We start from the raw sequence: 27,722 nt of genomic DNA, 5'->3' as shown, positions 1-27,722 counted from the left end.
TCTTGTGCCTCAGTCTCCCAAGTAGCTGGGATTACAGGCATGTGCCACCATGCCCAGGTAATTTTTTTGGTATTTTTAATAGAGATGGGGTTTCTCCTTGTTGGCCAGGTGGGTCTCCAGCTCCTGGCCTCAAGTGATCTGCCTGTCTCGGCCCCCCAAAGTGCTTCCTCAAACCTCTTCTATCCAGTAAAACAGCCTCACTGGGTCCATGGATATCATGTGGCTGCCTCACATTTTTACTTTATAAAAGGTCATCCTGAGGCATGTGAAAGCATGAATGAAAACACTTTAGGAACAGGGCCACAGGTTTGCATGAGGCTTGTCAGTGCACCTCCAGGATGAAGACCAAAGGAATTGTGCAATTTCTAGTGGAATCATTTACACTTAAGATCTTATTTATTTATCAAAAGACTGCTTGCTGTGAGGTAGGAATTCTTAACCCCAATTTGCAGAAACTGAGACTTTGCCTGACACCACAGAGCTAGGAAAAGGTGGGCATAAGATCCTCACCAAGTCTGACTTCCAAAGGAAGATTTGAAAAGAAACCTCCTTGCTACCTGCCAAATCTCTGTAGAGCCAGCAGCCATGTTCCCACATGAAACAGGACAATGACAATAGCACCAGGAATACCTAGTCCTGGTCAGATGCCCTCATGAGCTCAACTCCGCAGGATGGGGACACCGGGCCCTGCTTAGGGGAAAGGAAGGGGGTTTGTAGAGGAAGCCCAGCCAGCCAAGCAACCAGAGATGGGAAAAACCCATTGGGAGGAACTTGCTTGCTCTAGCTGGGCTTTGCAAAGAACAGGAAAAGATGAGTCTGCACAGACAGAAATGGTCTAGAATGGCTGAATGTTTCATGTAGAACTTTTATGATTAATACACTTGTACCATTTCTTAGAATCATTTGCTTATTTAATTCCAGTGTATCAAGTGATAATTTTGTTGATATTTAGAGGCCCCTCAGTTAATTTCTGTGCGATTTTTGATTATATTTAATAAGGAAAATAATATGAAATGTCTAAGAAAAAAAGAAACAAAGCCAATTATTCCTGAGAATGTTTAAATTTATTGAAGTACACTTGTTAATTTTTAGTATAGAACCTACATTTCATAATAGAAAACCTTGGACTTGCCAGTGGTAGCTGCTGGAATGAGGTGTTTGTCCAGTACATCCAGAACATTGCCACAGATTAACTTTAGCTCAGTCTCAACCTGAAAAAATAAAAATAAATTTAAAAAAATCAGATCGTTGAAGTCTAGAAATTCTGTAAATTATTACACATTCTATGTACCTCTGTTTTTGTGGAAGAGAGCTTAGTGTTACAGAGAATTCGTTTCCCTCTCCAAACTCCCTTCCTCCCTTTTGACACAAAAGCAGAGAAAAGCTGCCTCTCCGTTAGCAAAAGTATCTTTTCCTTTCCGCACGCAATTACTGCCTCTCCGTTAGCAAATGTATCTTTTCCTTTCCGCACGCAATTAAGTGCTACACACACACACACACCACCCCCCACCCCAACACTCCCTCACAGTCCAGCGGAAGAATCACCAATGACTGAAATTAAACACCGATGCTTCTCGGTAAACACTGGTCAATTACATGAATATTTCACAAGGTAGCAACTATTGTGTCCATTTACTTGGGAAAACAGAAGCTAAGACATTAGCTGAAAGATCATCCCCTTGAAAGAACTTAATAAGCAGAGCTAGGATTTCAAGCCAGGCAGGGTGCAAGGGACAGCACAAAATTCAAACCCAGGCAGTTTGCCTTCAGTACTTATATTCCTAACAACATTCAACAGGCAATCCCTTTAGGGGAAGAGATCAAGAACTAGTTAAGATACCAAAAATCTGTGGACTAAAGTAACTATTGCCACTCATTTATATTCATGTATAATGCTGAAAATGTACGCCACCTCTTAAGGCACATACCCAGTTTACTTTTTTTTTTTTTTTTTTTTTGAGAGGGAGTCTCACTTTGTCACCCAGGCTGGAGTGCAGTGGCATAATCTCAGCTCACTGCAACCTCCACCTCCCGGGTTCACGCCATTCTCCTGTTTCAGCCTCCCGAGGAGCCGGGACCACAGGCGCCTGCCACCACGCCCAGCTAATTTTTTTGTATTTTTAGTAGAGACGGGGTTTCACCATGTTAGCCAGGATGGTCTCGATCTCCTGACCTCGTGATCCACCTGCCTCGGCCTCCCAAAGTGCTGGGATTACAGGCATGAGCCACCACGCCCAGCCTATTTTTTGTTTTTTAGACAGAGTCTTCCCCTGTCACCCAGGCTGGAGTGCAGTGGCCCTATCTCAGCTCACTGCAGCCTCTGCCTTCCAGGTTCAAGCAGTTCTCATGCCTCAGCCCCCTGAGTAGCTGGGATTACAGGGGTGCGCCACTGTATCGGGTTAATTTTTGTATTTTTAGTAGAGATGGGCTTTCACCATGTTGGACAGGCTGGTCTTGAATTCCTGGCCTCAAGAGATCCACCTACCTCGGCCTCCCAAACTACTGGATTATCGGTGTGGGCCACGTGTGGCCCAACTCTACTATTTCAATGAAGCTCCTGTACCCTAGGTCATCACTGACTTCCCAGTTGCTGAATCCAGTTGTCTTTACTGAGTTGGTCCTTAATTTAACTTTCTTCTGCATTGAAGCTACTGACTGACCACAGCATTTTGAAACTCTGTTCCTCTTATTACTGTGATTCTAGTTTCCTTATTTTTCGTCTTATCTCTTAAGTCTGTGGTTTCTCAGACTTCCTCACAATTCATTGCATATTTTAAAAACTCAAAAATATAAACCTCCTGAGCAGTTCAAAAATAATATACCTTTGAAATTTTTTAAACTTTTCGCAGTTGCAAGAATAGTTCAGTGATCACCAGTTGTTATCATTTTGCCATATTTTCTTTGTCTGTGTGTCCCTCCCTTTCTACCTGCCCCCACATATATGTATATCTATGAATATTCATGTTTTTTAACTTTAATAAATTTTCTCCCTCTACAATTTGAGAGTTAACTGCAGATTGCATAGCACTTTACCCCTAATTTCTTCTATATGTCTGCTAAGAATAAGGGCATTTTTTTTTTTTTTTTTTTTTTGAGAATGAGTCTCACTCTGTCACCCAGGCTGGAATGCAGTGGCACAATCTTGGCTGACTGCAACCTCCACCTCCTGGGTTCAAGCGATTCTCCTGCCTCAGCCCCCCAAATAGCTGGGATTACAGGTGCCTGCTACCATGCCTGCCTAATTTTTGTAATTGTAGTAGAGATGGGGTTTTGCCATGTCGGCCAGGCTGATCTCAAACTCCTGACCTAAAGTGATCCAACCTCCTTGGCCTCCCAAAGTGTTGGGATTACAGATGTGAGCCTCCATTCCCGGCCTCTTTTTCCTTTTGTAATTAACAAGTGATCTATGGAATGATAGAAACAGTGTGAATATTCTGTCCCATAATAATCTTTACTTAATGGTTGCATCTGGATTGCCCCTTTCCCAAATCAAATATTACTATAGTGATTAGAAAATGGAGACTTTTCTATTTTTTCTGTATTTTTTCTATATTGTCATTCTTCTGTAAAGATTTTTTTATACTCCTTTTTTTTTTTTTGAGAGGAAGTCTCACTTTGTCACCAGGCTGGAGTGCAGTGGTATGATCTCAGCTCACTGCAACTTCCGCCTTCCAGGTTCAGGCGATCCTCCTGTCTCAGCCTCCAGAGTAGCTGGGACTACAGGGATTCGCCACTGTGTCCAGCTAATTTTTTGTATTTTTAGTAGAGATGGGGTCACACCATGTTGGCCAGGATGGTCTTGATCTCTTGACCCCATGATCCAGCCACCTCGGCCTCCCAAAGTGCTGGGATTACAGGCGTAAGCCACCGCGCCTGGCCCTATACTCCCTTTTTACATTTTTTTTCTTTTGAGATGGAGGTTCACTCTGTTGCCCAGGCTGGAGTGCAATGATGTGGTCTTGGCTCACTGCAACCTCCACCTCCCAGGTTCAAGCAATTCTCCTGCCTCAACCTCCTGAGTAGCTGGGATTACAGGTACCTGCCACCACACTCGGCTGATTTTTATATTTTTAGTAGAGATGGGGTTTCACTGTGTTGGCCAGGCTGGTCTTGAACTCCTGACCTCATGATCTGCCCGCCTCAGCCTCCTAAAATGCTGGGATTACAGGTGTGAGCCACTGCACCTGGCCCTTTTATTTTTTTTTCTTTCTTTATTTTTTGAGACAGGGTCTTCCTCTGTTGCCCAGGCTTGAGTGCAGTGGCACGATCATGGCTCACCACAGCCTTGGACCCCAGGCTGTCTCAGCTCACTGCAACCTCTGCTTCCCGGGTTCCAGTGATTCTCGTGCCTCAGCCTCTGGAGTAACTGGGAGTACAGGTGCTCACCACCATACCTGGCTAATTCTTGTATTTTTAGTAAAGATGAGGTTTCACCATGTTGGGCAGGCTGGTCTCAAACTCCTGGCCAACATGGTGATCCACCTGCCTTGGCTTCCCAAAGTGCTTCATATTGTTAGCCCTAATTTTAGTCGAATTCCATAGCGTTCTTCTTCTTTATTTTTATTTTTTATTTTTGAGATGGAGTCTCTATCTGTCCCCCAGGCTGGAGTGCAGTGGTGTGATCTCAGGTCACTGCAGCCTCCACCTCCGGGGTTCAAGCAAGTCTCTGCCTCCGCCTCCTGAGTATCTGGGATTACAGATGCCTGCCACCATGCCCAGAAAATTTTTGTATTTTTAGTAGACACGGGATTTCATCATCTTGGCCAGGCTGGTCTTGAACTCCTGACCTTGTGATCCACCCGCCTCAGCCTCCCAAAGTGCTGGGATTACAAGCGTGAGCCACTGCGCTCGGCCACATTCTTCTTTCAGTTCACATTTGGATATCCTTTTTTTCTACAGTGAGAACTCTGGTAACAACATAAATAAATGCAGTCATTTGTTCGGTTGTACAATATATGCATAATGAAAATTAGAATACCAATAGTATTTCCAGCTACAAACCTACTAAGTTTGATTTAATATTTCTTTGCAAGTTTTTGTGTGCTTACCTATAGGCCACTAAGGGTGTGCAGTCTAAAATTACTTAAGTATCTTTTTCTTACTGGGCGCAGTGGCTCACGCCTGTAATCCCAGCACTTTGGGAGGCCAAGGCGGGCAGATCATGAGGTCAGGAGTTCGAAACCAGCCTGGCCAACATGGTGAAACCCCATCTCTACTAAAAATACAAAAATTAGCTGGGCATGGTGGCGGGCACCTGTAGTCCCACCTACTTGGGAGGCTGAGGCAGGAGAATCAGTAGAACCTGGGAGGCAGAGGTTGCAGTGAGCCGAGACCACGCCACTGCACTGCAGCCTGGGTGACAGAGTGAGACTCCGTCTAAAAAAAAAATCTTTTTCTCTTATATCTTTTTTCTCTTTCTCTTTCTGTGGTAAAGTTATTGGTGTAATAGTCAATTAAATTTATGTATTCCTATTGTATTCAGTTGTACTTCTCACCCCTCATCCTTGTTGATTTTATTTTACTTTTGAAATATATTAAACATTAATATGGTTCAAAAGAAAAAATCTACATTTTATAATTGCAGTAATATTTGATTTAGGAAAGAAAAAAATGGATGATGAAACCGTTGAGGTTTTACTCAGAAGGTATACTGAAAAGTCTTATTTCTTGTCCTTCCCTTCCATTATCGTTAGCTTTTAGTTTATCTTAGTTGTCTTCATTTTTGCAGGTATAAGCAGATACATATTATATATATATTCTCATTTCCCCTTTCTTGTACAAAAGATAGCATAGTATCCATGCTGTTGTACTTTTAAATACTCTTCTGTATCTTGCTTTTATGGAGATTTTCCTTATTTTTATAGCTTTGTTTAGATTCCTTAGGTTTGGGGCCAATATCCTATGTCCGAGCATTTAGGCTGTTTCCAGTGTTTCACTTTCACAGATAATGTTGCAACCAATAACCTGTGTGTTTGCTTTCCATATTACTTATGGAGATGTACCATCGGGGTAACTTCCTGGAACTTATACCTGGCATGTCTAAAACAGGGCATCATTTTCCCAAAACTTTTTCACTTTCATTTGACGATACTGAATGGCACCATTATCTAACCTATTACTTATGCAGAAATAAAGGTATCATCATTTCCTCTCATATCTAGTTTGTCAGCAAATGCAAATTATGTATTCTTAGCCTTTCATTTTTTTCTACCTTCATTTTCTTATAGATCTTCTTAGTTGGTTTATTATACTAGCCTCCTAACTAGCCTTATTTCTCTCCTAATACTCCCTACTGCTACTAGACGTGTCTGTCGTAAAGCCAAATATTTGTTCATTTCACCCAGACCTTCCTTTGTCCAGACCTTCCGTTTCCTGGCCTCTACCTACTTCTCTAGCCTAATCTCTACCCACTTCTAACCATAGTGAACTACTTGTAGATTCCCCAGACATATCCTGTCCTATCAAGCCTCTTTTGCACTGGAATGCCTTTTTTTTACCTTCTACATTTCCTGCTTTCTTTGTTTCTTTTTTTTCTTTTTTTTTTTTTTTTACCATTTTTGTGGAGAATGGGGTCATGCTTGTTACCAGGCAGATCTCTGAACTCCTGAACTCAGGTGATCCACCTGCCTCGGCCTCCCAAAGTGCTGGGAATACAGGCGTGAGCCATGGTGCCTGGCCTATCTCCTCATTCTATATATGAGAAAACTGAGGCACAAATAGGTGAACTGGCTTGCTTGAGGTCACAGAACTACGTTGTGAACTCATGCAGCCAAGAACTTGCCGTGAACCAAGAGTCAATGCCAATAACCACCATGTTACAGGACCTCAATGCAGAGAAAGAACAGGATCTGGCAACTTTGTTATTACTTTCTCCTTTAAAACATTAAAATCCAGGAAGAAGTGCCCTTTCAGACAAGAAAAACTGATAGCTCTTTCCTACTGCTTTCTGAATCTTGGTTCCCACAAATTAAATAAACTAGGCTGTACTGTGTAAATAGCAGAGTGAACTGATGGAATTATTTGTTACAATTTCTAAGGTCAATTTGCAACATATAAAATTATATACAAGCAGGCAGTCATTGAAAATGTTTGTGGAAGGCTTATGAACTAAAGTTGATAAAAAGTATTAAGCAATATGTGGACACACACACATATATCCACCCTACAGAGCAGACAATCCCAAGTGCTACAGTGCTTGAGCAAATATCTTTAATGAAACTTAAGTAGAGTTACTGCCTTCCAAAATAAAAGCAGCTGCTTGTTTTAATATTATCAATGAGGAAGCTGTGATCAAAACGCATCAGCTGGAATTAAAAGTCATTTTTATTTCACTACTTTAATCCCTAGTCCTGAAACAAGGGAACAAGCCCCACAGTGTTACATTTCACTTGCTAGTAACTAAAGGAATGTATACTCATAACAAAACTTCCTAACCTTATGGAAAGACACAATAGAGAAAAGGAAAAGTTCTCCAGAAAATTTTCTCTCCAGAGATTATCATTATCTATGATTTTTATTTCTTCAGATTTTTTTCTATTCGTATATGAGGTCAGCCTCTATCTGCAGATATAGCTTTTATAAAACACAATTAACAACTCCAAAAGCCTTAGAGAGCAATGGAGAACTTCATTACAGCTTTGAGAAAATGAATAACTGAAAATTACATTGCATGTCACAATAAAACTTCCAAAATGTCCACGTTAGCCATTTTCCCTCCATCTCACAAAACTGCCCTTTCTCTCTTTCTTCCTCCAAACTCATAGCTACCTTGTCTCAAACCTACTTCCTCTTGTTTCTTTTCCTTTTATGTTTTCCTATTCCTAAGTAAAGCAGTCTATAGGCATTTTCAGTTTCCAGCCTAAGTGACCCCATGGTTGAACAACTTGTCAAGTAAATGAAGGCTGCTTCCCCCTTAGAAAGGTCCCCAAAGGGAGGACAGAAACAGCAACAGAAAACACTCATAATTTAATGTTATGGTCCTTTTCACACATATGTAGCTATATCTATTTTATTTTATTTTACTTTATTTTATTTTAATTTTTTAAGACAGAGTTTCACTCTGTCACCCAGGCTGGAGTGCAATGGTGCGGTCTCAGCTCACTGTGACCTCCACCTCCCAGGTTCAAGCAATTCTTCTGCCTCAGCCTCCCAAGTAGCTGGGATTACAGACGTGCACCACCATGCCTAGCTAATTTTTGTATTTTTAGTACAGACGAGGTTTCACCATGTTGGCCAGGCTGGTCTTGAACTCCTGACCTCAGGTGATCCACCTGCCTCAGCCTCCCGAAGTGCTGGGATTACAGCACTTTTACAGCATGAGCTGCCATGCCCAGCCTATTTTATTTTATTTTGTCTTATTTTATTTAGAGACAGTCTTGCTCTATCCCCAGGCTGCAGTGCAGTGGCGTGATCATAGCTCACTTGGCTAATTTTTAAACTTTTTGTAGATATGGGGTCTGGGTATGGTGCCCAGCCTGATCTTGAACTCCTAGGCTTAAGTGATCCTCCTGCCCTGACCTCCCAAAGTGCTGGGATTACAGGCGTGAGCCATCCTGCCCAGCCTGTATCTATTTTATAAGTTGGTTTTTTTGATTACTTTAATGCAAATGAGATTATACCATACTCTCTTCTTTGTCACTTCCTATTTTCATGTAATTTAAGTTAGACATCTGTTGATGTCAGTATAAATAGATCTAGATCATTTTTTATAGTTGTATAGCTTTCATTACATGGATGTTTCACAATTTATTTAGCTAACTACCTATTGTTGGACATTTGGTTATTTCCAAATTTTTGCTATTTTATATAATGCTGCACTTATATAAAATAGTTTTATATAATTATGTTTAATTATACTACTACTATGTCTGACAATTGACTTGTATCAAGAACATACAAAGAATTGTTACAAGTTGCCAGGCAGAGTGGCTCATGTCTGTAATCCCAGTGCTTTGGGAGGCCAAGTTGGGCAGACCTCTTGAGCCCAGGAGTTGAAGACCACCCTGGGCAACATCGGGAGACCCCATCTCTACAAAAATACAAAAATTAGCCAGGCATAAGGGCACACATCTGTAGTTCCAGCTACTTAGAGGCTGAGGTGGGAAGACTGCTTGAGCCCAGGAAGTTGAGGCTGCAGTAAGCCAAGATCACACCACGGCACTCCAGCCAGCGCATCAAAGGCCCTGTCTCAAAAAAAAGGAAGAAGCGGGGGTGGCAAATAAGTAGAGTATAAGCCACCTCATCCAACCTGATTGGAACCAGTAGTTGACTGGTTAATCAGTTCAAGCAAGGAATCATAAAAATTGATGCATGTGCCGGGCATGGTGGCTCATGCCTGCAATCGCCTCACTTTGTGAGACCGAGGCGGGCTGATCACCTGAGGTTAGGAGTTCAAGACCAGCCTGGCCAACATGGTGAAACCCTGTCTCTACTAAAAATACAAAAGTTAGCCATGCATGGTGGCACACATCTGTAATCCCAGCTACTCAGGAGGCTGAGGCAGAAAAAAGAAGAAGAAATGCTATGTGAAGCCTTTTTATAAGGGCATTAATTTTATTCACAAGGGCAGAGCACTCATGACCTAATCACCACCTTGAAGGCCTCACTTCTTAACATCATCACATTAGGTCTTAGGTTATAACATGAATTTTGGAGGACTCAAGAAAAAAAAAGTGAAAGACAACCCACAGAATGGGAGAAAATACTTGCAAATTATATACAAAGTAGGCCCACTTTATTTGTGGAAAATATGTAGCCAGACACAGTGGCTCATGCCTGTAATCCCAGAACTTTGGAAAGCTGAGGTGGGAGGGTCACTGTCCCAGGAGCTCAAGACTAACCTGGGCAACATAGGGATACCCTATCTCTACGATAAATAAATAAAATTACCCAGATGTGGTGATATGTGCCTGTGGTCCCAGCTACTTGGGAGGTTGAGGTGGGAGAATAACGTGAGCCCAGGAGGTTGAGGCTGCAGTGAGCCAAGATCACATTAATGTACCCCAGCCTGGGTGATAGACCGAGACCTTATCTCAAAAAAAAAATCTATACATCTATATATATATTTATCTATATATAGATATAGATAAATATAGATATATAAACTTATATTTATAGTTATATCAATACATAAATATATAGCTATATATAAATATGTTTATAAATATATAGATACATATATGTAACAAAATATGTTCCAAGACCTCCAGTGTATACCTGAAACTGCAGGTAGTACCAAACTCTATAGATACTTTTTTTTTCCTATACATACATACATACTTATGATAAAGTTTAATTTATAAATTAGGTACTGTAATAGAATAACAACAACTAATAATACAAGAGAACGATTAGAATATACTTTTTTTTTGAGATGGAATCTTGCTCTGTTGCCCAGGCTGGAGTGCCATGGCACCATCTTGGCTCACTGCAACCTCCACCTCCCAGGTTGAAGCAATTCTCCTGCCTCAGCCTCCCAAGTAGCTGGGACTACAGGCGCCTGCCACCCCTGGCTAATGTTTGTATTTTTAGTAGAGACAGGGTTTCACCATATTGGCCAGTCTGGTCTCAAACTCCTGACCTTGTGATCCACTCACCTTGGCCTCCCAAAGTGCTGGGATTACAGGTGTGAGCCACCGTGCCCGGCTACAATATACTTTAATATAAGTGACATGAATAGTTTTCTCTCTCTCTCAAAATACTGTAATATTTGGGATTGCAGCTGCCTGCAGGTAACTGAAACTGCAGAAAGCATAAGGGGGACTACTGTATCTGACAATGGACTTGGATCTAGAACACATAAAGAACTCTTACAACTTGATAATAAAAAGGATATAACCCAATTTAAAAATGGACAAAAGATCTGAACAGATATTTCTCCAAAGAAGACATACAAATGGCCAGTAAGGGCCAGGTGCTGTGGCTTATGCCTATAATCCCAGCACTATGGGAGGCCAAGGCAGGTGGATCACTTGAGGCCAGGAGTTCAAGACCAGCCTGGCCAACATGGCAAAAATCCATCTCTACTAAAAATATAAAAATTAGCCAGGCGTTGTGGCGCATGCCTGTAGTCCCAGGTACTCAGGCAGATGAGACACAAGAATCACTTGAACCCGGGAGGCAGAGGTTGCAGTGAGCTAAGATTGCACCACTGCACTCCAGCCTGGGCAACAGAGCAAAACCCCACCTAAAAATAAATAAATAAATAAAAATAAAAGAAAGAAAATAAATAGCCAATAAGCACAAGAAAGTACACTCAATTTCTGTCTTAGTCTGTTTGTGCTGCTGTAACAAAATACCTGAGACTGAGTAATTTATAAGCAAAAAATTTATTCCTCACAGTTCCAGAGGCTGGGAAATCCAAATTCAAGGTGATAGCACATTTGGCATTTGGTGAGGGCCTGTTCCATTGTTCCCGTTCTCGCAGAGGCATCTTCACACGGCAGGAGAAGAAAGGAAAAAAGAAGAAGAAATGTTATACGAAGCCTTTTTATAAGGGCATTAATTTCATTCACGAGGGCAGAGCACTCATGACCTAATCACCACCTTGAAGGCCTCACTTCTTAACATCATCACATTAGGTCTTCGGTTATAACATGAATTTTGGAGGACACAAACATTCAAACCATAGAAACATCGTTAGCCATCAGGGAAGTGCAAATCCAAACCACGTGAAGATACCACTTCACACTCACAAGAATGGCCATAATAAAACGACAGATAATAACAAGTGTTCGAGAGAATGTGGAAAAATTGAAACACTCATATGTTGCTGGAGGGAATGTAAAATGCTTTGCAATGAAGTTGGAACTGCTTTGGAAATAGTCTGGCAGTTCCTTCAAAGTTTAAACATAGAGTTATCATATGATCTGGCAATGCCAGGCTTCATCATATTCCCAAGGGAAATGAAAACATATGTCCACACAAAAACTTATACGTGAATGTTCATAGCAGCATTATTCATAATAATCAAAAAGTGGAGACAGCTGGGCGTGGTGGCTCCCAACACTTTGGGAGGCCAAGGCAGGAGGATCGCTTGAGCTCAGGAGTTCGAGACCAGCCTGGCCAGCATAGTGAAATGTGATCTCTACTAAAAATACAAAAATTAGCGGGACATGGTATACGTGCCTGTAATCCCAGCTACTTGGGAGGCTGAGGCAGGTGAACGGCTTGAATCCAGGAGGCGGATGCTGCAGTGAGCCAAGATCACACCACCGTACTCCAGCCTGAATGACAGACTGAGACTCCATTTAAAAAAAAAAAGAAAGTGATAAAACAGATAAATGAAATGTATTATATTCCTACAATGGAATATTATTGAGCCATAAAAAAACAAAAGGAAAGAAGTACTGACACATGCTATAACATGAATGAACCTTGAAAACATTAGGTTACTTGAAAGAAGCCAGTCACAAAAGACCACAAATTGTGTGGTTCCATTTATATGAAATGTCCAAGTATGCAAATCCTATCCTAAAAGAAAGTAAATTAGCGGTTGCCTAGGACTGAGGGATGGAGGAAATGGGGAGTGACTGCTCATAGGTATGGGATTTCTTTTTTGGGAGAAATGAAAATATTCTAAAATTGATTGTGGTGGCCAGGCTCAGGGGCTCACGCCTGTAATCCCAGCACTTTGGGAGGCCAAGGCGGGCAGATCACCTGCGGTCAGGAGTTCAAGACTAGCCTGACCAGCATGTAGAAACCCCATCTCTACAAAAAATACAAAATTAGCTGGGCATGGTGGCGCATACCTGTAATCCCAGCTACTCGGGAGGCTGAGGCAGGAGAATTGCTTGAACCAGGGAGGTGGAGGTTGCAGTGAGCTGAGATCGTGCCGTTGCACTCCAGTCTGGCGAGAGAGTGAGACTCCATCTCATAAAAAAAAAAAAAAAAGAATGTTTCAGGCAGAGGGAAGAGAAGTGCAATGGTGCTATTTCAGGCAGAAGCTTGTCAGGTTTGCTGTGGTGTGGCTAATGTGGAAGGACTCAGTGGGAAGGAAAAGAGATGAGGGCAGAGTACTGGGCAGGGCCAAGTTAAAGCCATATGCATACTGTTACATTTTTTACTTGTCTAATATATTTCGGTAAATATAGACAAAACATTACAAATAAAGATGTAACTTTTGATGTTTGTAAGGTCATCTGTTATTTCCACTCCTTTTTTTTGAGATAGGGTCTCACTCTGTCACCCAGGCTGGAGTGCAGTGGTGCGACCACAGCTCACAGAAGCCTCGACGTCCTGGGCTCAAGCGCTCCTCCCACCTTAGCCTCCTGAGTATCTGGGACTACAGGCACATGCCACCGTGCCCCACTAATTTTTTATTTTTTGTAAAGACAGGATTACTCCATTGTACCCAGGCTGGTCTCAAACTCTTGAACTCAAACACTCTACCCACCTTGGTCTCCCAAAGAGCTAAGATTACAGGCATGAGCCACTGTGCCCAGCTTGTTATTTGCATTTGTGATTTTAAAACTCCATGTTTTTTATCATAAGATTGTCAGGTGCTTTCTGAACAGGAAATGCCTTAATTTATGACTCAAAATACAAACAAATGTAGGTGATCAAAGGCATATCTATGTCTTCAATGGAAATATATATACATATGTCATTAATGAAGACAACCTGAGAACATGAAATTCATGATATATTTTCTTTTCCATCACCTAGCCCCCTAAAGGAGAGATCTTTCATTCAGAGCCCTGGGTTTTGTTTTGTTTCATGATTTGCTTTTTTTTTAAAATAAGAGTTTATTTATTTCTCTATCTGGGACAGGGTTTCACTCCCATCAGCCAGGCTGGAGTGCAATGGCATGATCTCAGTTCACTGCAACTTCTGCCTCCTGGACTTAAGTGATTCTCTTGCCTCAGCCTCCCGAGTAGCTGGGACTACAGGCACATGCCACTGCATCCAGCTAATTTTTTGTAGAGACAGGGTTTCACCATGTTGGCCAGGCTGGTCTTGAACTCCTGAGTTCAAGCGATCCGTCTGCCTCTGCTTCCCAAAGTGCTAGGGTTGCAGGAATGAGCCACCGCGTGGCCAAAAGAGTTTATTTTTTAAAGAAAATTGACTTCTTTGAAAAAGTAGAAATGAGGCTGGGCGCGGTGGCTCACACCTGTAATTCCAACACTTTGTGAGGCCGAGGCAGGTAGATCGCTTGAACTCAAGAGTTTGAGACCAACCTGGCCAACATGGTGAAGCCCTGTCTCTACTAAAAATACAAACATTAGCCTGGTGTGGCGGCAGGTGCCCATAATCCCAGCTACTCGGGAGGCTGAGGCAGGAGAGTAGCTTGAACCCGGGAGGAGGAGGCTGCAGTGAGCCAAGATCGCACCATTGCACTCCGGCCTGGGCAACAAGAGCAAAACTCCATCTCAAAAAGAAAAGAAAAAGTAGAAATGAGGAAGTGGCCAGCCTGTGTGGGGATCTAATCAAACAAATCTTCCCTTGATGAGGGTAGTACTTAAGTTGAAAAAAATTTGCCTATATAATAAATATTGCAATACTTTATTTTATTTTACATTTTTTGAGATGAGGGTCTCACTGTGTTGCCCAGGCTAGTCTTGAACTCTTGGGCTCAAGGGCTTCTCCTGCCTCAGCCTCCCCAGTGGCTGGGCTAATAAGCACACACCACCGTGCCCAGCTCTACATACAGATTTTTTTTTTTTTTTTTTGAGATCCAGTCTTCCCTGTCGCCCAGACTGGAGTGCAGTGGTGTGATCTCCGCTGACTGCAAGCTCCGCCTCCCGGGTTCACGCCATTCTCCTTCCTCAGCCTCCGGAGTAGCTGGGACTACAGGCGCCTGCCACTGCGCCCAGCTAATTTTTTGTATTTTTAGTAGAGACGGGGTTTCACCGTGTTAGCCAGGATGGTCTCGATCTGCTGACCTCGTGATCTGCCCACCTCGGCCTCCCAAAGTGCTGGGATTACAGGTGTGAGCCACTGCGCCCGGCCCATACTGATTTTTAAATTAAAAAAATCTACATTCTATATGCCCATCATAGCTTCTCCCTAATAAAATCTTTGTGAGTGTTTATGGGACTTCTTCCCTGGAAAATCTGCAAGCAGCCTGGTAGCTTTATATATACAGGAAAGCCAAAGGACAAACTAGGAATTATGTCAGAGATGGGGAAAGACTAAGGATTTTACCCAAATCAGTTGAGAATCAGCCTTAAGTATAAATGGGCCAGGTGTTGGTGGCTCACACCTGTAATCCTAGCACTTTGGGAGGCCAAGGCGGGCAGATCACTTGAGGTCAGGAGTTCGAGACCACCCTGGCCAACATGGCAAAACCCCGTCTCTACTGAAAATACCAAAATTAGCCAGGCATGGTGGCACGTGCCTGTAGTCCCAGCTACTTGGGAGGCTGAGGCAGGAGAATCACTTGAACCTGGGAGGCAGAGGTTGCAGTGAGCTGAGATCACGCCACTGCACTGCAGCCTGGGTGACGCAGCGAGACTCCATCTCAAAAAAAAATAAAAAAATAAAAAATAAATGAAGCACAATTAACATTTTATAATTTTATAGAGCAAAAGTTCATAAAAATAAATATTCTAATTAACTGTTTCTCCTACATCTTATAAACACTATTATCAAGCTCATTTAATATTGAAGATAAATTATATCATGGCATGGGTAAAGATTTTCGATAAGGAGTTGCTGAGATAAGAGTCAAAATTCTCCAGCATAAATTCACTGACAGGGATTTCTGTTCAATCTTTTTAAAATTCTAATATCCAATTTATTTCCTCTAGAGAATAACTCATGTAGAATCATAACCTCTTTGGTGGACCTTGATTTTTCCATCAGTAAAAGTATAGAACTAGTTTTGACTTAACAGTCAAGAAATGCCTACCGTCTCCATATCTGGCTGATGAGAGCGCCCTCATGTGTGCATTTTTTGTAATGTTTTAGAAATCTGAAAAAGACAATATTAATCTCAGCAGTAATACAATAAATAATATCTTCATTTGCACATTTATGATAGCTTCAGGTATTACTCAGTAAAAGCTAAAGGCAAATGCTGTAGTAGGTTAATCTTACTGTCGTTCACTATCAAACCTTTCATATGCCAATTTCATCCTAAAACAGTGAAGTTATTGTTTTGGTTTAAATTTTAATTTAATGACCTAAGGGATTTTTTCCCTTAAAACTTCTAAGTATTTCATTATAATATTATTTCATCATTAGGCTTAAAGGAAAATATGTGGTCAATTGAGTTGTTATTTATTATACATGATAGCTTGACATCATCTTTTTAGAGATGGAAAACAGCTCCAGGGACCAAGTCTAACTCAGGTTTTTGATATAAGAATTTACCTGTCGGCCGGGCGTAATGGCTCACACCTGTAATCCCAGCACTTTGGGAAGCCGAGGCGGGTGGATATAGGTCAGCAGATTGAGACCAGGAGTTCAAGACCAGCCTGGCCAAGATGGTGACACCCCATCTGTACTAAAACTACAAAAATTAGCCAGGTGGGATGGCAGGCACCTGTAATCCCAGCTACTTGGGAGGCTGAGGCAGGAGAATTACTTGAACCCAGGCAGCACAGGTTGCAGTGAGCCAAGTTCACGCCACTGAACTCCAGCCTGGGCAATAAGAGTGAGACTCCATCTCAAAAAAAAAAAAAAAGAATTTGTTAGTTTAAATCATAGCAATTTCTTCCTACTCAAAGAGACTACATTGGAAGAAGCCAAAAGAGAAGCTTATTTATTTATTTATATGCTTTATTTATTTATTTTTGAGACAGAGTCTTGCTCTGTCACCCAGGCTGGAGTGCAGTGGTGTGATCTCGGCTCACTGCAACATCCGCCTCCTGGGTTCAAGCGATTTTCCTGCCTCAGCCTCCCTAGTAGCTGGGATTACAGGTGTGTGCCACAACAGCCAGCTAAATTTTGTATTTTTAGTAGAGATGGGTTTTCACCATGTTGGCCAGGCTGGTCTCAAACTCCTGACCTCAGGTGTTCCACCTGCCTCAGCCTCCCAAACTTCTGGGATTACAGGCATGAGCCAGCAAGTCCAGCCTAGAGAAGCTTATTTTTTAAAAGAAAATATACAAAAAAATCAAAATCTCATAAGTCCAATTGTAATTTTTTTGGCGTTTAAAAAATGCTAATGCCCTCAAATATTCTCCTATCCAATCATTGTATTTTAAATGGCATTCCTCCAACAAATATTTGTTGAGCCCCCCACTATATGCCAGGATTGAAATGTCAAATTGAAGGAGGCAATAGCTACTGAAGTAAAGCAAAAAAAAGTACTGATTATTTTTCCTTCTATAAAATGACCTAGTAATAACCGCTTTACCCAGGAGAGTTGCTGTAAAGATCTAATAACATGACATATATAACCATACCCCTAAAGAATGAGGTGTTATTAAAATGTTTGCAAGAGAAACCTTAGTAATTCCAAGCACATATTTTAGGAATGGTTTCTTGTGTAGAAAATCCTTGAATGTGAGGCTCTGCTGATTTTTGTAATGCATATTCTCTTCTTATGTATGTGGATTTTTTTTTTTTTTTTTTTTGAGACAGAGTCTCACTCTGTTGCTCAGGCTGGAGTGCATTGGCATGATCTTGGCTCACTGCAACTGCCACCTCCCAGTTTCAAGTGATTCTCCTGCCTCAGCCTCCCGAGTAGATGGAATTACAGGTGTGTGCCACCACACTTGGCTAATATTTGTATTTTTAGTAGAGATGGGGTTTCACCATATTGGCCAGGCTGTTCCGGAACTCCTGACCTTGTGATCCACCCACTTCAGCCTCTCAAAGTGCTGGGATTACAGGCATGAGCCACTGTGCCCGGCCTATTTTTTTAACTAATGTTTAAAGAGACCCACTTTATGTACAGAATTCTGGCTACAACCTAACACATGAGTTGCTCTGTTCATCAGTTATAGCCAATTTAAGTAATTGTGAAAAGCTCAGCAATACTTTAACTGGCAATGAAAGCTTCAATATCTCACGTTTACCACCACAACTTTGGATTTCTTGGTAGCTAAATAAAATGCTTCTATTTTGTGGGGGAAATACTTTCACATAAGTTGAAATTCTGCAATGTTCAATTGACAAAAAGGTCTCTATGTTAAATCAAAGCTATAAATTCCACATCAGTAATACATGAGAGAGAAAAAAAGCCAAAATTAAAGTGATTCATGCTCACTTCCCTAACTGAACCTAAGATTTTACTAACAGAGATGCCGTAACTTTGATCACGCACACATCAAACTTGAATTTAAAAACATACATGCACTCACTCATCTTTTATCTCTTATGTAATTAATACTGTAAGATTATATTTTGCCTACGTGCTCTATATTACTAATTTATAGGATTATTACTATTCAGTGTTGTTTACTTGAAACCATACTGTACTATACACAACTTTTGCATTCCATGCTAACTTTATTTTTTTTAATTAATTTTTTTTGATACAGAGTCTCACTCACTCTGTCACCCAGGCTGGAGTGCAGTGGCATGATCTTGGCTCCTGCAACCTCTGCCTCTCGGGTTCAAGTCATTCTCCTGCCTCAGCCTCCTAAGTAGTTGGTACCACAGGTACATGCCACCACACCCGGCTAATTTTTGTATTTTTGGTAGAGATGGGGTTTCACCATGTGGGCCAGGCTGGTCTCGAACTCCTGACCTCAAGGTTATAGGCATGAGCCACCATGTCCCAACCCCATGCTAACTTTAGAGCTTATTTCACATCCCGTAAGATACAACACTACTTGTGTTACGTAGTGAGCAGTGTGGGGAAGAAAAGCATAGAATTAAGTTAGTGACAAATCCAGTGAACTCAAAAAGAGGGAAAAAAACACTCCCAAACAATTGTTGTCCCCATATTCTATTCTCCCTAGAGGTAGTCCAAAAAGGAATGACAAAAGAAAAAAAAGGATACAAAATGAGATAATGGTTCATGTGACATATAAGTACAGTAATAAAATAAACATATATGATATTTAAGCAAAATAGTATGTATGCATTGATGGTCATCTGATATAAATCCATCATTTCTGTTGGCCAATATCTAAAACCTTTACTTTTCTGAGGAGACAAGCTATAAATCTATACAGATATTTCTACAATGAGAATTCACTATTACATATGAACCAATATAATTTGGTGTCAAATATTCACAATTAGTTTTAAAAAATCCCCTACTTGGCCGGGCGCGGTGGCTCATGCCTATAATCCCAGCACTTTGGGAGGCCAAGGCGGGTGGATCATAAGGTCAAGAAATTGAGACCATCCCGGCCAACATGGTGAAGCCCTGTCTCTACTAAAAATACAAAAATTAACTGGGCATGGTGGCAGGCGCCTGTAGTCCCAGCTACTCAGGGGGCTGAGGCAGGACAATCACTTGAACCCAGGAGGCAGAGGTTGCAGTGAGCTGAGATCGCGCTACTGCACTCTAGCCTGATGACAGACTGAGACTCAGTCTCAAAAAAAAAAAAAAAAAAAAATCCCCTACTTATGTTAAGAGCACCAAAAATAGGGCCAGGAATGATGGCTCATGCCTATAATTTTGGCACTTTGGGAAGCCGAGGCGGGAAGATAGCTTGACTCCAGGAGTAAAATAGTGAGACTCTGTCTCTACAAAAAAATAAAAAATTAGCTGGATGTGGCACACACCTGTAGTCCAGGTACTCACGGGGCTGAAATGGGTGGATCACTTCAGCCTGGGAGGTCAAGGCTGCAGTGAACTGTGATCACACCACTACACCCTACACCCAGCCTGGGCTACAAGGTGAGACCCTGTCTCAAAAGAAAAAAAATTAAAAAGGTACCAAAAATCTATAGCTCTTTCAGGAATAAAATACATGTAGTTAGTGAGGTTTTTCTCTCCCACTGCTATAACTTAATTTTTGGTTGAGATGCTAAGCCAAACATCATTTTAAGTCTGTGGCCCAACTGAAAAAGGGAATCATACTCTTCAAAGAATTGTACATTCCCACTCTAATTGCTAAAATAAAATGTTGGATTATGAAAATCAATTTTGTAGGTATCAATAAGTTATAAGAGCATGGCTTATTTAAAAAAAAAAAAAAGTGGGCCAGGTGACCTACGGAGCTGCAAAGCAAGCAAACTGAATTTACTTATCGAAGAGCCCATCCTCATACTTAAAATTTCCCATGACTACATGGAAATTCTTTCACTTACCAGAAAGACCTGATTGGCACTTTCACTGAGAGCTGCATCATCTGGGCTGTCGACAGGTGTCTGACGTGTAAACTTGGAATCAAACTGACTTACATCCTCTTCAGATTGCTTTATACAAACAAAATAATTTAGAAAATAATGAATAGTCTATATGACATCAATCAAATGCACTGTAAGCTCTGGGAGCTCTTTTCGCAGGGTTTAACTATAATAAAGTATTAGAATAGTCTTAGCAGGCACAGAATGAAGAAAAAAATGCAAGTGGAAAGTACTGAGTCAAATTACATCTTCAAATCTTAAACATGCACTAAAATAGATTTTAGTACACTGTTATTCCTATTAAAACTGTGAATATATCAACTAGGCATGGTGGCTTACGCCTGTAATCCCAGCACTTTGGGAGGCTGAGGCGGGCAGATCATGAGGTCAGGAGTTCGAGACCAGCCTGGCCAATATAGCAAAACCCCCTCTCTACTAAAAATACAAAACATCAGCCGGGCGTGGTGGCGGGCGCCTGTAATCCTAGCTACTCGGGAGGCTGAGGCAGGGGAATTGCTTGAACCTGGGAGGCAGAGCTTGCAGCAAGCAGAGATCATGCCACTGCACACCAGCCCAGGTGACAGTGCGAGAGTCTGTCTCAATTAAAAAAAAAAAAAAAAAGAATACATCGAGCACAAAACAAGCTGGAAAAAATGTGAATATCAATTTCCCCTCTCACAAAGCTTCAGTGTGCCTAGTCCACTGGCTAAATCCCTGTTTAGAGATAATTAATTCAGTTGGCTACTGCAGGTTTGTAATAAACCTGAAAAACTACTGAAGCAGAGTTAAAACATGAATAATACTGGTAAGATGCTCCAGTTAAAATTTCTTCCCGCAGCTTATTTCATTCCTTTAGAAATCTAAAGGAGCAAAAATAATTTTCTATTCCGCATGGGTTATGCTATATTTCCTTGTGAAAGTATAGTTGTCACTTCAGTTGTAACCATGAGATTTATTTATTTAATTCCTTCTCTGTTTCCCAAAATATCTGGTTAGACTCTTGGGCCAAATGTGGGAAGTAAATAATAATTTAGAATATCTGACTTAATAGTAAAAGATGACCACACTGACCTTATAATTCTCTTGGAGCCCAGACTGTGAACCTGCACTCCCTGGAGGAATGGCTGATTCCAAGTGTGGGGAAAATGTACAAGGTAAGCATAGAACACCAGTTTCCTTATTTTGCTCTCTCGTACAACACCAGACAATGTGCTCATGTCAAAAGGACTCAGAACCCAACATGAAGATGCACCCAGCATTCACTGCACCCAGCATTCAACGAAGGGAAAAAATGAGCATCAATAAAAATAACTGCCAGGTGCGGTGGCTCACGCCTATCATCCCAACACTTTGGGGAGGCAGAGGCAGGTGGATTGCTTTTGTGCTCAGGATTTGAAGACCAGCCTGGTGAACATGGCAAAACCCCGTCTCTACCAGAAACACAAAAATTAGCTGGGTATGGTGGTGTACCTGTGGTCCCAGCTACTCAAGAGGGTGAGGTGGAAGGATTGCTGGAGGCCGGGACGTCAAGGCTGCAGTGGGCAGAGATTATACCACTGCACTACAGCTTGGGTGACAGAGTAAGACCCTGCCTCAAAACAATAAATGAATAAATAAAAATAACTGCAATGAAATGAAACACAAATATGTTAAAACGTGTAAGTTCATAACATACTAAAAAAGAAAAAAACACACACACAAGGTTCATTGGTCAATTTTGGAAGATGCTAGGGAGCTAATTCATTATTTTGAAAACTAGGAAAGAATCAAACATACATCCTGCCTTTCCTGTATGAACTGTACCTTGGGTAACTAACTGATCAAAGAATTTCTCTTTATGAAAGAATTCCAGCTAACAAAGAAAGAAGAAATAACAGAATAAGACCATTTCACAAACACCTGATGAAATTATAAAAGTAGGCCAGAGTTTCTCAACCTCAGGGCTACTGACATCTTAGGCCTATTAACACTTTGCTGTAGGGGGCTGTGCTGTGCTGACTCTTACCCCTGAAGGTACCTATAGCATTCCCTCCCGCAAGCTGTGACAATCAGTGTGTCTCCAGACATTGCCAAATTACCCTGGTAGTGAAATCCTGACACAGACAGTGACCACGAACATAACTAAAAAAAACACACATACACACACACAAGTACACATTATGCCTCCTGATCAAAGCATATGCAATATTGAGAGTTTAATCTGAATCAGATCAACCACCTAAATTTAACTACCAGTTTTTGCAAATTTGGGGAACAGATGAACATAGTCAATGATACTCTGGGGATAATATCAGCAAAATCAAAATTTGAGAATTCTACAGGACAAATGACCCCGTTTCTTCAATAAATCAAGAGGGGAATCTATAAATGAAAAGAGACCTAAGAGACATAGTAACCAAACTACATACAGACCTTGATTAAATCCTTACAAACAGGAGAAAAAAAAAAAAAAAGAATGGAACAACAACAACAAAAAAAATTAGGTGGGGCAACACAGGGAGACCTCATCTCTAGAAAAATTCAAAAAATTGGATGTGGTGATGCACCCCTGTGGTCCCAGCTATATGGGAGGATCCCTTGAGCCTCGGAAGTTGAGGCTGCCATGAGCCACTATCATGCCACTGCACTCCAGCCTGGGCAACAGAGAAAGACCCTATCTCAAAAAAAAAAGAGGAAAAAAAAAACTGGGGAAAGTGTCAGCTTCTTAGGTGTGATGACGGGATGACAGTTATGTTTAAACAAGATGATCTAATTATTTTTAAGCTGGGCAGTAGGTGTATGACAGTTATCCTCCTTACAATTGTTTATTGTTTTTAAAAGTGGGTCACATTATGCTCCATGACCAAAACATAATCACCATCATCATCCTCCTCCTTCTCCACCTACAGCCCAAAGAATGGAAAAAGAAACTGTGTTTTCTCAGATTCTGAGGTGGCAGAAAGACAATAACACACTAACTCATTTACTCATAAACATATTGTTATGAGTTGAATCGTGTGCCTTACCCACCCCCAAAAATTTCATATGTTGAAATTCTAACCTCTAGTTCCTCAGAATGTGACCTTATTTGGAAAGGGTTATTGCAGATGTAATTAGTGAAGATGAGGTCCTACTGGAGTAGAGAGGAACCCTAATCCAATATGCCTGGTATCCTTATAAAAAGGGGAAATTTGGCCACAGATATGCACACAGGTAGAACACCATGTGAACATGAAGGCAGAGATCCGAGTGATGCACCTACAAGCCAAAGAATGACAAAGATTACCAGCAAACCACCAGATGCCAGGGGAGAGGCATGGAACATACAGTTTCTCACAGTAGTCAAAGAAACCAACTCTAACAACGTGATCTAGAGTTTCTAGTCTCCAGATCTACGAGATAATAAATTTCTGTTTTCTAAGAACCACGGTTTGTGGTACTTTGTTGCAGCAAGCCTAGCAAACGAATGCACACATATTCTATATTTTGAAGAAAAAATTCCCAGAGAATCATATTTAAAATAGTTAAATTAAGCAAAATAAAACAAACCAAAAAAAGTCCCAACTACCTGAAATATTTAATTGTCTTAGGTAACTGACTTAAGAATATCTAATGCAGTCAATTGCCACTGGTTTTAGTTCTTTAAAAGATAGTACAAAAATAAAAGATGCTTGGCTGGGTGCAGAAGCCCACACCTGTAATCCCAGCACTTTGAGAGGCTGAGGTGGGTGGATCACTTGAGTGCAGGAGTTCGAGACCAGCCTGGGCGACATGGCGAAACCCCGTTTCTACAAAAAATACAAAAAAATTAGCCAGGTATGGTGACACATGTCTGTAGTCGCAGATATTCAGGAAGCTGAGGTGGGAGAATCACCTGAGCCTGGGGAGGTCAAGGCTGCATTGAACTGTGATCGTGCTACTGCACTCCTTCCTGAGTGACAGAGTGAGACCTCGTCTCAAAATAAAATAAACAGGCCGGGCACGGTGGCTCACGCCTGTAATTGCAGCACTTTTGGAGGCCGAGGCGGACAGATCATGAGGTCAGGAAATCGAGACCATCCTGGCTAACACGGTGAAACCCCGTCTCTGCTAAAAATACAAAAAATTAGCCGGGAGTGGTGGCGGGCGCCTGTAGTCCCAGCTACTAGGGAGGCTGAGGCAGGAGAATGGCGTGAACCCGGGAGGCGGAGCTTGCAGTGAACCGAGATCGCGCCACTGCACTCCAGCCTGGGCGACAGAGCGAGACTCCATCTCAGAAAAAAAAAAAAAAATATATATATATATATATATAAAATAAAATAAATAAAAAATAAAAACAAAGATGCTGAAGAGAGGATAAACCAGAGATCTTTGAACTGCTAATAAAAATAATGTTTCTGTCTGCTCTGAGATTTTTCTTTTCTTTCTTTCTTTTTTTTTTTCTTTTATTATTATTATTATTATACTTTAGGTTTTATGGTACATGTGCGCAATGTGCAGGTAAGTTACATATGTATACATGTGCCATGCTGGTGCGCTGCACCCACCAACTCGTCATCTAGCATTAGGTATATCTCCCAATGCTATCCCTCCCCCCTCCCCCCACCCCACAACAGTCCCCGAAGTGTGATGTTCCCCTTCCTGTGTCCATGTGTTCTCATTGTTCAATTCCCACCTATGAGTGAGAATATACGGTGTTTGGTTTTTTGTTCTTGCGATAGTTTACTGAGAATGATGATTTCCAATTTCATCCATGTCCCTACAAAGGACACGAACTCATCATTTTTTATGGCTGCATAGTATTCCATGGGGTATATGTGCCACATTTTCTTAATCCAGTCTATCATTGTTGGACATTTGGGTTGGTTCCAAGTCTTTGCTATTGTGAATAATGCGGCAATAAACATACGTGTGCATGTGTCTTTATAGCAGCATGATTTATAGTCCTTTGGGTATATACCCAGTAATGGGATGGCTGGGTCGAATGGAATTTCTAGTTCTAGATCCCTGAGGAATCGCCACACTGACTTCCACAAGGTGTTGGAAGTTCTGGCCAGGGCAATTAGGCAGGAGAAGGAAATCAAGGGTATTCAATTAGGAAAAGAGGAAGTCAAATTGTCCCTGTTTGCAGATGACATGATAGTATATCTAGAAAAGCCCATTGTCTCAGCCCAAAATCTCCTTAAGCTGATAAGCAACTTCAGCAAAGTCTCAGGATACAAAATCAATGTGCAAAAATCACAAGCATTCTTATACATCAATAACAGACAAACAGAGAGCCAAATCATGAGTGAACTCCCATTCACAGTTGCTTCAAAGAGAATAAAATACCTAGGAATCCAACTTACAAGGGATGTGAAAGACCTCTTCAAGGAGAACTACAAACCACTGCTCAAGGAAATAAAAGAGGATACAAACAAATGGAAGAACATTCCATGCTCATGGGTAGGAAGAATCAATATCATGAAAATGGCCATCCTTCCCAAGGTAATTTACAGATTCAATGCCATCCCCATCAAGCTACCAATGACTTTCTTCACAGAATTGGAGAAAACTACTTTAAAGTTCATATGGAACCAAAAAAGAGCCCGCATCGCCAAGTCAATCCTAAGCCAAAAGAACAAAGCTGGAGGCATCACACTACCTGACTTCAAACTATACTACAAGGCTACAGTAACCAAAACAGCATGGTACTGGTACCAAAACAGAGATATAGATCAATGGAACAGAACAGAGCCGTCAGAAATAATGCCACATATCTACAAGTATCTGATCTTTGACAAACCTGACAAAAACAAGAAATGGGAAAAGGATTCCCTATTTAATAAATGGTGCTGGGAAAACTGGCTAGCCATATGGAGAAAGCTGAAACTGGATCCCTTCCTTACACCTTATACAAAAATCAATTCAAGATGGATTAAAGACTTAAATGTTAGACCTAAAACCATAAAAACCCTAGAAGAAAACCTAGGCATTACCATTCAGGACATAGGCATGGGCAAGGACTTCATGTCTAAAACACCAAAAGCAATGGCAACAAAAGCCAAAATTGACAAATGGGATCTAATTAAACTAAAGAGCTTCTGCACAGCAAAGGAAACTACCATCAGAGTGAACAGGCAACCTACAAAATGGGAGAAAATTTTCACAACCTACTCATCTGACAAAGGGCTAATATCCAGAATCTACAATGAACTCCAACAAATTTACAAGAAAAAAACAAACAACCCCATCAAAAAGTGGGCGAAGGACATGAACAGACACTTCTCAAAAGAAGACATTTATGCAGCCAAAAAACACATGAAAAAATGCTCACCGTCACTGGCCATCAGAGAAATGCAAATCAAAACCACAATGAGATACCATCTCACACCAGTTAGAATGGCAATCATTAACAAGTCAGGAAACAACAGGTGCTGGAGAGGATGTGGAGAAATAGGAACACTTTTACACTGTTGGTGGGACTGTAAACTAGTTCTTTCTTTTTTTTTTTTTTTTTTTTTGAGACAGAGTCTTGCTCTGTCGCCCAGGCTGGGGTGCAGTGGCACAATCTCGGCTCACTGCAAGCTCCACCTCCTGGGTTCACGCCATTCTCCTGCTTCAGCCTCCAGAGCAGCTGGGACTACAGGCGCCCACCACCGCGCCTGGCTAATTGTTTGTATTTTTAGTAGAGACGGGGTTTCACTGTGTTAGCCAGGATGGTCTCGATCTCCTGACCTCGTGATCCGCCCGCCTCGGCCTCCCAAAGTGCTGGGATTACAGGCCTGAGCCACTGCACCCGGCCGAGATTTTTCTTATTCTAAAACAATCTCAAGCGATCTTCCTGCCTCAGCCTGGCAAGTAGCTGGGACTTACAGGCACAAGCCACCACACCCAGCTAACTTTTAAATGTTTTGTAGAGATGGAGTCTTGTTACGTTGCCTATGCTGGTCTTGAACTCCTGGCTTCAAACAATCCTCCCACCTCGGCCCTTTAAAGTTTGGGGATTACAGGCGTGAGCCACTGCACCCAATTATACGCTTTCATGTATACTTACCAACAGAGGTTTAAAAGGGGGCTCCACCTTTTGAGCCAGAAGTTTTTCCCAGTTAATGTGTCTAAAGAATGGATGAGCCTAGGGAAAAACAGCAGAAAGAAAAGTTGAGGGGACTAGACTTTGCTGGATTGATAATCACCTTTTTGAAGTTACAAGTCACAAAATAAGCTAAACTTATAAGCAACTACATATAACCCTCAGAAATACATAAAACTAGCATTATCTTCCCCACAAAACAGCAAACATGCCAATCTCTACTTGCACTTCTCCAGCATCCCCAGGACCAGCTCACAGATGAGAAGCAGCATTTCTTTTCAGCAGCTTTAAAGAGGATAAAGAACCTTAGTCAAACTGATTTTTTTCCTTTTTAGACTTTGTTTGTCTACTTTGCCTTGAGAAAATATAGTTTATTGGCTGGGCACGGTGGCTCATGCCTATAATCTCAGCACTTTGGGAGGCTGAGGCAGGTGGATCACCTGAGGTTGGGAGTTCGAGACCAGCCTGGCCAACATGGTGAAACCCCTTCTCTACT

At 41.5% G+C, this 27,722-nt stretch overlaps 1 protein-coding gene across 27 annotated transcripts in view; it reads right to left on the bottom strand.

The window, feature by feature from the left end:
- Positions 1 to 1,047: 1,047 nt before the first annotated feature.
- The window catches only part of LOC129051351 (ribosomal protein S6 kinase beta-1-like), a 35,830-nt gene continuing 9,155 nt past the window's right edge, over positions 1,048 to 27,722 (bottom strand). For 13 of the 27 annotated variants that reach the window (XM_063718611.1, XM_063718624.1, XM_063718603.1 and 10 more), the window contains 6 exons: positions 27,191 to 27,268; positions 23,871 to 23,963; positions 20,158 to 20,265; positions 12,750 to 12,847; positions 12,127 to 12,242; positions 11,248 to 11,431 (listed from right to left, as the gene is read on the bottom strand). In XM_063718611.1, coding sequence (XP_063574681.1) covers positions 11,328 to 11,431; positions 12,127 to 12,242; positions 12,750 to 12,847; positions 20,158 to 20,265; positions 23,871 to 23,963; positions 27,191 to 27,268 — 597 coding nt within the window. In that variant the 3' untranslated portion in view covers positions 11,248 to 11,327. Of the gene's footprint in view, positions 1,212 to 11,247; positions 11,432 to 12,126; positions 12,243 to 12,749; positions 12,871 to 15,850; positions 15,914 to 20,157; positions 20,266 to 23,870; positions 23,964 to 27,190; positions 27,269 to 27,722 lie in introns of those variants that run through there. The other 14 variants (XM_063718606.1, XM_063718617.1, XM_063718607.1 and 11 more) reach the window with 14 other exon arrangements.

Source organism: Pongo abelii, chromosome 19, assembly GCF_028885655.2.
Source record: "Pongo abelii isolate AG06213 chromosome 19, NHGRI_mPonAbe1-v2.0_pri, whole genome shotgun sequence".
In the NCBI taxonomy this organism is placed as follows: Eukaryota; Metazoa; Chordata; class Mammalia; order Primates; family Hominidae; genus Pongo; species Pongo abelii.
This window is presented reverse-complemented; position numbering and strand designations above follow the sequence as displayed.